This window comes from Loxodonta africana, chromosome 5 (genome assembly GCF_030014295.1).
Source record: "Loxodonta africana isolate mLoxAfr1 chromosome 5, mLoxAfr1.hap2, whole genome shotgun sequence".
NCBI lineage: Eukaryota > Metazoa > Chordata > Mammalia > Proboscidea > Elephantidae > Loxodonta > Loxodonta africana.
The window spans coordinates 140,588,729-140,600,845 of NC_087346.1; the positions used below are offsets into that span (position 1 = coordinate 140,588,729).

Sequence of the window (12,117 nt, forward strand, 5' to 3'; positions counted from 1 at the left end):
CAGATTCTATCTTTAAGATGTGTATAATGGAAGCGAGGTAACATGGGGGATACACTATTGGGAGTTGGGAATGTGTATCCTACACATAAGCAGAAATTTCTGGGATTGTCATGATAAAGGAAAGCAGATGATGGAATAGGATCAGCAAGGACAGGTGCCTGGAACAGCAGAAGAAGCTGTATCAGGGAAGCCTGCCCAATGGAACTGATGAGCTAAGTTGGAAGGACAAGCAAAAGTTGGTCAAGATAATAAGGGCTCAGGGATGGGAAGGAGTGGGGACTGAGGCAGAGGCAGAACAGAATGTATCAGGCCTGGAAATGAAGGACGTGTTTGTAAATCATCTAGAAAATAGAACACAAAATGGGAGACCCAGCAGGTAAGTCTGGGTAAGTAGGCGGAAGTCAGATCTTTACAAGTCTTATGCAGGTTGCTAAGGAGGTTGGACTGTCTTGTAGAAGATAGGATGAGAAGCCTGTTATGGATTAAATCGTGTCCCCTAGAAAAACATTTTTAAGCTCTGGCCCCTGTACCCGATGATACGATCCTGTTTGGGAGCGGGGTTTTTCTTTTATGTTAGCAAGGTTATACCAGTGTAGGGTGGTCCTAATCCTAATCACTTCTGAGTTATGAATACAGCAGAATGAACAAAAAGAGACCCACAGGTGGAAGAAAGACGCTATGTGATGATTGCTTACAAGTAAAGGAACGCCAAGGATTGCCAGCAGACATTGGAAACTAGGAAGAGGCTCACAGAAGGAATCAGCATACCTGAGACTTTTAGCCTTTAGAATTGTGAGAAAATACCTCTCCATTTGTTAAAGCCACCCACTTACAGAATTTCTGTTATGGCAGCAGTAGGTAACTAAGGCAGTGTCATTGAGGAACTTTAAGCAGGGAAATTAATATATTAGATCTATGTTCCTGAAAGTAAGGAATGCAATAAAAACCTGTTGCCCTCAATTCAATTCTGACTCATGGCGACCCCATGTGTGTCAGAGTAGTACAGCTTAATAGGGTTTTCAACGGTTGATTTTTCGGAAGTAGATCTCTAGGCATTTCTTCCAAGGTGTCTTTGGGTGGACTCGAGCTTCCAACATTATGGTTAGCAGCCAAGTATGTTAACCATTTGCACCACCCAGGAACTGCAATGGAGTGCAGTAGGAGCTATTTATTCTGAGAGCCCAGAAAGGAGCCAGTGAAAGCCTGAAGCGTGGTAAAGGCTTTGGAGATAAAAATGACAGAGATGAATTCAAAAGATATTACAATTAAATTGACACAATGACATTTCAACAAAAAGGAAAGAAAAAATTAATCTCTGCATCATCAACTCTCTGGGTACGACAGCTTTTAGAGTAGAGTCAGGATGAAAAAACAAGGTGTGGCCTTCTGAAGTGTGAGTTAGTCGTTACTCCCAAGGACAGAGGTACCACAGACAGACAGAGCGCCAGCAACATGCAGATTCTGAGCCAGGAACTTCAATATGTCTTCTCCCATTACTGAACCAAGAAAGCTCACTGAGAAGAGTAGAAGCTGGCAGTGACTGAGAAGAAGGTGCATACTGAGAAGTTTGCAGTGGTCAAGGCAAGGGCCCACGGGTTTATTGGGATGTGGTGCAATTAAGGGGGTTGAGGTGTGGTGTGACAATGTCATGGGTCCCAGTCTCCTGTAACGCTTCTTCACTGATGGCATGTTATGATCACCCCACTGTAACAATCATATTAGTGTTTGCTGTGCTTTACCAACAAGAGCAATTCCAGCACAGCCCTAATTTAGCTATAACATAGAAGCCAGAGTTTCCAGATTATTTAATAGTAACATTTATAGCTAGTTTGCAGAGAACGAGTAAGGCAAAAGCTATTAGTGATTTAATTACTTGAAATTATATATCAAACGTACCATCAATTTCCTATAGCACACCGTACCCAATTTTACATGTAAGTTCCATCTGGTGTTAATTATATGGGACCAGGCTTAACATGGCTATTATAGTATTTATGTAAAATACCACTAATTGTGAAGAACGTTGATTATAATTTGGAAAATTAGTTGTAATGGTTATATATGATAAGCATGTTGGTAAAATGTCTTCTCCTTCAAAGACAAACTAATGGCTATATTAATAAATATTACATCAAAATCAAATTTAAAACTTGGCTATGCAGTTATTTCTCTGAATTGATTAACTACCTAGACTGTCTCTCAAAAAAAAAAAAGAAATGATTAGGCAATGAACACATTTTGAGTAGCAAATGTGTTCATGGACAAATACAATACAGCAAATGCAAATACAAATATAAACACAGTAGGACATGTACAGTAGTACATCCTGATTCTACGATAAAGAGAAACGGAAATTTTCCACTAAGTTTTCAGAAGGGGTAAGGCAGGATGGGCACTGAATGCAGAAATGACTGGATTTAATTTCCACCCTGCCACCAGTGGCTGTGAGACCTTGGGCAGGGTATTTAAACCCACTGGAAAGTAGTCTTCGTGTCTGCAAAATATCAGCAAGCAGAGCAAAGCTACTTGTAGGATAATGCAAGCATGAAAAAGTAATTATGTCACTAAAGGGTTTGCTTCAGTGCCTGGCACCAAATCCTTGCTCAGTATTTATTAGATGTTAACCATTGCAGATATAACTTGGGAGATTTTTCTAGCAAATAATGACTCTGGTCATCTCATTCCTATCACTGAAAGTATTCAAGCAAAGGCTAGACGACTACTCTATCCGGGATGCTATGAAAGGTAATTCTTCATCTAATTATAACAAGTACGTACTGTGTCAATCATTGTACTAAATACTTCAAATTTATATTAACAACAATAATAGCTACAAAACAGTAACACTGACACCTATTTAGTACTCATTGTGAGCCAGACATTGTGCTGAGTGAATTACATATGGTGTAACATTTAATACTCATAACCAGTTGCCATCCAGTCAGTCCCAACTCATGATGACCCCATGTGTGTCAGAGTAGAGCTGTGCACCATAGGGTTTCAATAGCTCATTTTTCAGAAGTAGCTCACCAGGCCTTTCTTCCAAAGCACCTCTGGGTAGACTCAAATTCAGAGCCTTGCACATTTTACAAAGGTAAGGCTGTGCACACACCGTATATTATCTAATACAGAAGGAAGTCACTATGCGCAGGCCACACTTAAGGAGTTGGGCATTACGCTCCAGTTCCTTGAGTGTGAAGTATCTACATAACTTATTTGAGATTCTTCTGCACAAGAGATTTCTTTCTTCCTCTCCACTTATTATTTTATGCAATCATTTACTTATATCAGTATGGACTCATGGATATTTGTTGCATGCTTTGGTTCATAACCCAATACTACTTTTTTATTTTATTGCTCAGATTGTTCCAACTTTGCCCAATGGGAGCTCTTTCAGCTGGTTCCTATGTCTCTCTGACATATGCCCATCATTTTGGCTTTTTCATTTGTTTTTGAGCACTTCCTTATTTTCTGGCACAAGAAGATAGTTCAGGTTCACTGTAATCTTTTCTGCCCCAGTCCTAGGATAAGACAGTCCCCTCTTGGGGAAGTAATAATGTCAGTAAAGGGCTTGCTTCAGTGCCTGGCACCAAATGCACGCTCAGTATAACCGCTAACCATTGCAGTTATGAGTTGGGAGATTTTTCTAACAAAACCAATTAATAACGGCACTGGTCATCTCATTACATAGTTAGCTCTCTATCACTGAAAGTACTCAAGCAAAAGCTACATGACTACTCTGACAGGAATGCTATGAAAGATCTCTATGGACATTCTAGAAATCTCATCTAATCTAAAAAAACCTCAGTCTGCAATATAAAGACAACAATACCTATTCCCTACGGTGCGTGAGAATGAAATAAATGAAATAAGGCCTGCAAAGTGTCTAAGACAGGCTGGGCACACATGTCAACAAACTTAATCATTATGAGTAATTAAATTTAAGTGTGCTCAGGCTCTTTTGCCCAGTAATAACACTTCTTATCCTAAAGAAGTAAACCAAAATGATGAAACATAGTTATAAAGAAATGTTCACCACATTTATATATTTACATTAATTTATATATCCGACAATAGGGAAATAGAAAATCATGATATATTCATATGATAAATTAATCTTTTGAACTTCCAACTGCAACCATTAGAGGGTAGTGAAATTAATGTAGAAGTTAGAGGCCCACATTTAAAAATTAAATGGAAGTGAAACAGAAAGGAAATAGCAGAATATTACCTTTAGCTTCTGGTCTTTAAGTGTTATGTCATGCACACACACACACGTAACACACTCATATGTGTACTGAATTGCAGTCTAAAACGAAATTCTTATTGTGGTTTGTGGTTCAAAATGTTTGAAAGCCATTCTGATGGTATTATTAGATTGAGCCATATGAAATTACTAATTTTGGCAAATATTGTCAAATATCAGCAATTTTATATGGTTCCACCTAAATATGTACTCACTTAAATGATGTCACAATGTATTTTCAGTAATATGGAAGAATGTTTGTAATTTTATACAGACCCATTCATCTGGAAGAAATTGAAAATGTTGTCAAAAAGTTTTTGTCTCTTGCCCCAACCACTACCTAAAGGTCACAACTGCACAAACGAATTTCACAAAACCTTTAATGAAACAATACTTTCCATGTTATTAAACTGTTCCAGAATATAAAAATACATATTCTGGAAATTTCCAAAAAGAAAACAATCAAAAATTAAAAATAATTTTACAAAAGAAGGCAAATAGAGCTCAATTTTGCTTACGAAATTAATGCAAGACTCTTCAATAATTACTAAAAAATATAATCCACTAAAAGAAAGGGAAAAAAAAATATGTGAACATACATATACATGCATCAAATGGGATGGTTCAATATTAGGATATCTAATAATTCAATAATATAATTCTTTATACTACTAAGTCTAAGGGGGAAAATCACATTAACATCCCCACAAATTCCAAAAAGACATTGGGCAAAATTCAATCGCCATTTTGATAAAATCACTTTAACATGATGAATGGTGGCATCAGGGTTAAAGGAGAAATATTAGCAATATGCTCATTAGATTCAGGAACAAAATAAGAGTATCTATTATCATTGTTATTTAACAGCATTAATCTGGATGTATTAGTAAACACACTTAGAGAATACAAAGAAATAAAAAAATAAAAATTAGAAAGTAAAATAAATTCCATTTGCAACTGATATAATTTCATACCTGAAAAATCCAGTGGAATCAACTGAAAAACTATCTTACACATAGCAACCCTGGGTAAGAGGCAGAGTATAGCCATTATACAGAAATAAATAGCCTTCATATATACAAACAAAACTAGTTTATATAGTATAATAGAAGACCTCATTTGCAATAGGAAGAAAAGATTAAAATACCTGGAAATAAATGTGTTCAGAAATGCGAAAGAACAATTTGTAAAAAAAAAAAAAAAAAACTAAAACATACCTGAATGTGATAGCTGAATACTTTCCCAACAAAGATTTCTACATTCTATTCATTGGAACCTGTGAATATGTCACCTGACATGATAAAAGGGGGTTTTGAATATACAATTGCATTAAGGATTTTGAGATGAGATTATCCTCGAGTATTTGGTTGAGCCCAGTGTGATCACAACAGTCCTTATAAGAGGAAGGGAGGAGGACTGGGGTGACAGCGAAGACATATGACCGTAGCAGAAATTGGAGTCATGTACTCTGAAGATAGATGATGGGGCCATGAGCCAAGGAATGCAGGTGATCTCTAGAAGCTGGAAAAGGCAAGGAAACAGACTGCCCCCTAATGCTCCTGGAGGAAGCTCAGCCCTGCTGATACCTTGCTTTTACCTCCCCCCCCCCCCAAAAAAAAAAAACCAGTGAAACTCATTTCAGACTTCTGACCTCTGGAGATGTAAGATAATAAATTTGTGTTGTTTTAAGCCATCGAGTTTGTGGGAATTAGTTACAGTAGCAACAGGAAACTACTTCACAAAGTAGCAAAAAATGACTTGTACAAGGGAAAGGCATCTTATAGTTTTGACTATGAAGATCTGTGGTCACACAGTTGTCAGTTCTGCTGAGGTGAACCTGCACATTTACCTTCAACGATAAAAATACCCAAACGAGATACATTTTTTTTAACTATTACTTTAGACAAGAAGATTCAAAAGGTGAAGTAGAAAATTAAAGTAGAAAATTAAAATAGAAAAATAGCTGAAAGTTAAGAACAATGAGGGGGAAATGGCCCTAACACTTATTATAAAATATTAAAACAATGTGGTAAAAGTACACAGCTGAACAGATACACTAATAAAACCAAACAGAAAATCCAGAAATATAAGCAAATGCTTGAAAGAATTAAGGATATGATAAAACTAGAATCTGAAATCAGTAGGTAAAAATATGGAGGTATTTAATAAGTAATGCCGAGAAAACCAGGTAACTATTTAAAAATGCTGGTTAAATTCCACATGGAAGCAAGGTTTAAATGTAAAAAATAAGCCTTAAAAGTACTAGAAAAATCATGGGGGAATCCTTTCATAACCTAAGAATGGTTTAAAATCCAGAGGGTTATAACCCTTGCTTCCATCATTTGAGAGGTTGTTTAATCAGAACTCATGTTTTACTTTTTTAGAAATATCATATCAAATTATATTTTTCTTTCTCTTTAGGATTTCATCAAAGGTCTTTCCATTCTGCTCCGAGGGACAGTCCAAGAAAAACTCAACTGGGCATTTAATTTATATGACATAAATAAAGATGGCTACATCACTAAAGAAGTAAGACGTACCTTACTATCCCTTGGGCTATTTTTATTTTTTTACTTCCAAAATATTAAACAATTGCTATTATTCATTTGAAATTTTTTCAGAAAATCAAAAATATTTTATGCGGTGGTAAGCGAAGAAGTGTTCTTTAAAAAATCTGGAATGAATCCCAGAAAAAAAACCCATTTATAGCAACAATTTTTTGTGAATCTCCAAAATAAATATGTACTACGTAAGATTACACCCTTGTTTCCTAATGGCACTTAATACCGTGAATATAGACTGTGATTGGAATCACATGGAAAGAAAATGTATCATACCATTTGGCCTGAAACCATTTTTCCCCGTATAATATGGTCCATATGGAAACAGACACAATATTACAAATCATATGGATGACATAATGACCTGGCATTGTTCTGGAATTCACCTTGTTGCAATGGTGGAGCCTCCAAATACACTTCTAGGCAGGCTATCCAAGAGGACCCAGAACAGAAAGGCTCACAAACCAAATTAAGATACTCAAATCGCAAGGTTTATTAAATCAATTTAAGACACAGAGTGAGAAGCAAAGGGAAAGAGACAGGGTAAGTGAACACACAGGATACAGTGCAAACAGGGTTGGAGAACCACAGGACATGAATCCTGAGAGTGCTCCATGTTCACATGTCAGGTCTCCCTCTGCCTCACCAGCCTTCCTAGGAGTTGAGTTTTAAGCAAAATGCTTAAAAGATAAAAGATACCCTGGGCCAACGACATGGACTTGCTCTATGGGAAAGACACAGAACTAGTGTGCCTGGCCACAGCTATAGCTTGTCAGTTAGCCTGAAAAATATCCATGGGTGTTACTGCGTTTCTTGGGCAGAGGACTCATGGTAGTCTATGGAAATCCAAATATTTAACCAGTGTATTCCTTTCCTGATTATGCTACATAATGGGAATTTGCTTCGTTCTGAAACCAAGATTAGAGTTGATTCTTACATTCTGATTCTGCTGCTTTTAATTCATAAAGCTGTAGGTTTATCCTCTGGCACAACCAAAAGGCACCTGATGAAGAATCAAAGAAAAATAAAAAATTTGAAACCAACTGGGAAAATTCTGTCAGTGCTTCTCAGTACATTTCATGAAGCCTCATGCAAGTGTTTTGTACTTTTCAGGAAATGCTTGATATCATGAAAGCAATATATGACATGATGGGTAAATGCACTTACCCTGTCCTCAAAGAAGATGCTCCCAGACAACATGTGGAAACATTTTTCCAGGTAAGAATGAAAACAGAAATCAGGAAGTGAAATCAGGAGCAAACTTTCCTTATGTTTGTAAAACATAATGATTATCCAGAAGAAAATAACGTATTACAAGGGTCAAAAGATAAAATACTTATCATTCTACTAATTTAATAATTATGGTTTTAAATTTATTATAAGACTGATAATCATAGATAGACATTGAGCTTTCACTATAGCCTAGAGAGACCACAATCTAGTGAGATACACATTACGTTTCATGTTTTTTTTTTTTTTTCATTTAATTCTCACCAGAATCCGATGAAGTTACAAATTTCTGTTAGTCCCGTTCTGCAGATGAGGATAAACCATACTTGGACTTTCAGTGAATTGCCTGAGCTTTCATAACTAGAAGCCAGGACTGTACCTAGGGCACAAGAGAACAGCCTAAAAGGAGTAGGCCTTAGCATTCTTTCCAAGAAATGGCTAGTTTGTACTATGGAACAATTCCTCTCCCCAAAACAAAAGCAGCAGTCAGGCTTTCTTTTCATCAGCTTCTGCTCATTCGTTTCGGGAGTGAGCATAATCAAATATAAGTCTGAATAATTTTTTTTTTCCTTCCTGGACAGAAAATGGACAAAAATAAAGATGGAGTGGTTACCATAGACGAGTTCATCGAAAGCTGCCAAAAAGTAAGTAATGAAAGTAAAGCAACTCTCCTTTTTTGCTTTCGTAACAGCTATCCCGAGTACTGTCAGCTGTTGTTCTTAGTCAGCTCTGACTCTACGTACAACAGAACGACACGCTGCCCAGTCCTGAGCCATCTTCATGATTGCCTGTGTGCTGGAGTCCAGTTGGTCACTGTGCATCTGAAGTGCCTTCCAGCCTAGGAGGCTCATCTTCCAGCACCGTGTCAGACAATATTCTGTTATGAGGCATACAGTTTTCACTGGCTAATTTTCAGACGTAAATCACCAGGTTTTTCTTTCTGATCTTAGTCTGGAAGCTCTGTTAAAACCTGTCCACCATGGATGACCCCGCCGCTATTTGAAATTCCGGTGGCACAGCTTCCAAGAGCATAGCAACACGCAAGCCACCAGAGTACAACAAACTGACACATGGGTGGTGCTTTGCCAGCTAGCCACATCAGTGCTCAGCGGTCTAGCAAAATACGAAGGTCACGTGCCCAACCTACCATTTGTGCACAGCTGAGATAAGCCTACCACTCTGAAAATAAGCACTATCTCATGGACTTGAATCAAGCAACATTTACTGAGTGTCAATGCACGAAGCTCTGGAGATATAAAAAAGTTACACGCATTCTGTTTTCTTCTCCACATCCTTTCGACAGTATTCATCATTGCCGATAAAATATACGTGTGCTATTTGAATTGTTCTTTTCCCAGATTTAGCATATGACATGTGTATTATCTATATCCCCATAGAATTAGAATTCCAGTATTGTATCTGATTTCTAAGAGGAATATCGTATTTCCTTAGTGTATGTGGACAAGAAATGGCTGTTTGGCTGAACCCAATAGTGGGTCTTCAGTAGCAAAGAATGAAGAGCAGAAAATTCTCTTAGAGGAGAAATACAGGAGGTTTGCCCGTCATCTGATGGGAGACCAGTATTAGCTTACCGAGAATCATTTGCCTTGGTATGTGGGTAGAATCACAAATAAATCGTTTTTAAAGTAATCATGGAACAGAGAAGTTTCTTGGTGCTTCGGCCTTCCTGATGCCTGCTTCAGTTTCTAAATTCAGTATTTCAGTGTGGTGGTCTCTGAAAAACTAACTTGAACCTGCTTAATGGCAATGTGTTTTGGTTTCTGGCAGTGGAAGCCATTATTATTTGCCACCATTTACCACTACTATAGTCAACTCGCTAGGTGCCATTCATTCACATGCAACCGCCAAGTGCCCCTGTGATGTCTAAACTCTGTCCCCTTACATCTTTTCTAAGGAATATGCCAAACTGAATGGCCCCTGGGCCATTTATTCACTGCTCCCAACAAATTCTTTCTCTGGCATGGAGAAACCATTCATTTTTAAAGGCCTCACACATAACAAAAAAAAAAACAAAGGCTCTGCAAATTTAGCTGTAACTAAGACACACAAAGCAAGGTGTGATTACAGCAAATATGTTCCCTCTCAATACTACCACCTTTCCTCCTACGCCCCAACCTCCAGTTCTCATGAATTAGTCCGAAGCTCGAAGCTCGCATCCAGACCCTCTGTTGCCTTCTACATTTATAAAAGTCTCTGTTAGTTGCTCTTTGATCTACCTGCATCCCCGTAGTCTCCATTCTGGCATTATGATTTGAGAAATATTCTCTATTATCACCAAGCCACATTTAAATAAATATATAAAGCCTGGTCAACCCAACAAAACATAAAATGGGCTCTCTCTAGTTTTCTATGTGGAAAAAGATAGGACGGTATTTACATTTGCAAACAGTATTTGAGCTTCTGGCATAGATGATTGGCGGGGGAGGCTGTACTTGGGGGCAATAGTGCACTTTTTGTTGCAAATATGCTAAAGTTAATGTCTGTTTTTCCCTTACAGGATGAAAACATAATGCGCTCCATGCAGCTCTTTGAAAATGTGATTTAACTTGTCAAATAGATCCTCAATCCAACAGACAAATGTGAACTATTCTACCACCCTTCAAGTCAGAGCTATCATTTTAGCATAGATTGCTCAGCTTTACACTGAGGCATATTATGCAAACAAGCTTTGTTTTAACATAAAGCAATCCCCAAAAGATTTGAGTTTTCCAGTTATAAATTTGCATCCTTTTCATAATGCCACTGAGTTCATGGGATGTTTTAAAAGTCATTTCATACCCTGAGGATATTCAAAAGTAAGAGAACCTGGCATGTTGTTTTTTTTCATTCTTTAGCCATGGGATTATTGAGGCTTTCACTTACCAAAGTGATTTTAAAATAGGAGTGTTTTTTGCTACCCATTTGTATGCACTCAGCCCCAGGATTTTAAATGGTTTTCTAATATGCTGGCTTCTGCATTTAATTTCCGGAAATTAATTTACTGTTTGTATGCTGTAATCCCATTTATGTACTTTAAGGGAACAACGACGAAAAAAAGATGACTACAGTTGAAATAACAAACACATAGTCCCAGTTTCTATGGCTTTGTTGCCTTATCTTAAAGACTTTATCTGGCATCTTTTATAGCATTAAACAGCTTATCACTAGATGTCAGCTTATGTCTAATAAAGCCTACTGAATAAGCATTTCTTAGTTTTTCATAATACATATTACAGCCAAGGCCTATGTAATCTATATAATTGTGGACTTGTTCAGCTAAAGTAAAACCTCACTGCTCTCGAGTCAATTCCAACTCATAGCAACCCTATAACGAAGAATAGAACTGCCCCCAGAGTTTCCAAGGCTGTAAATCTTTATGGAAGCAGACCGCCACATCTTTCTCCCACAGAGTGGCTGGTGGGTTCGAATTGCCTACCTTTTGGTTGGCAGCCTAGGGCTTTAATCACTGTGCCCCCAGAATTGACTATTTTATATTGTATCATTAAGCAGAAGTCCAAGGTGTGAAAGTAAAGCAAGGGTGTTTACAAGCATATGCAAAAGGTCAAGCAAGATGGTAGCCCTCCAGTACATCTTAATGCTTACTACTAAGAAGTAATCCTTAACAGCATAAAGGCCTTTTCCATCCTCTTTCCCCTACTTCCTCACAGCATGCTTATACTACAAGCCATTGAGACAAAGAAACCTTGACTACCCCAATGCCTACTACAAACAAATGGCAGGCAGAATTCACATCAAAAGCACCGGTAATTCCATTATACTAAGAACTACAATACCAAGGTTCATAGAAAATGAGTACAACTGCTCAACAGCTCGTCTGGATCGTAGTATAATTTAGCTCATCATAAACCTCCCACAATTCAGATCCTTCCTAATGATCTTAAGCCAATACCGTAAAGCTGCCATACAATACTGAAGAAACACATGATCTTCCCTGTTTTGCAGAAATATCACAAAGACCAAGAGGCTACAGTAGGAGTGAATTTGCCACACTAAATCAGGTATCTATTCTGGTGTAGAGATAGGATGTTGAACGCTGCCCTGCTATCACCAGTGTAGGAA

General features: G+C 37.6%; 1 protein-coding gene across 2 annotated transcripts in view; it reads left to right on the plus strand.

Annotated features, from left to right (window-relative positions):
* KCNIP4 (potassium voltage-gated channel interacting protein 4) overlaps positions 1–10,603 on the plus strand; it is a 280,790-nt gene extending 270,187 nt beyond the window's left edge. For both annotated transcript variants that reach the window (XM_010591388.3, XM_010591393.3), the window contains 4 exons: positions 6,668–6,775; positions 7,921–8,025; positions 8,619–8,681; positions 10,556–10,603. In XM_010591388.3, coding sequence (XP_010589690.1) covers positions 6,668–6,775; positions 7,921–8,025; positions 8,619–8,681; positions 10,556–10,603 — 324 coding nt within the window. The remainder of the gene's footprint in view (positions 1–6,667; positions 6,776–7,920; positions 8,026–8,618; positions 8,682–10,555) is intronic.
* The last annotated feature ends 1,514 nt before the right edge of the window (positions 10,604–12,117 follow it).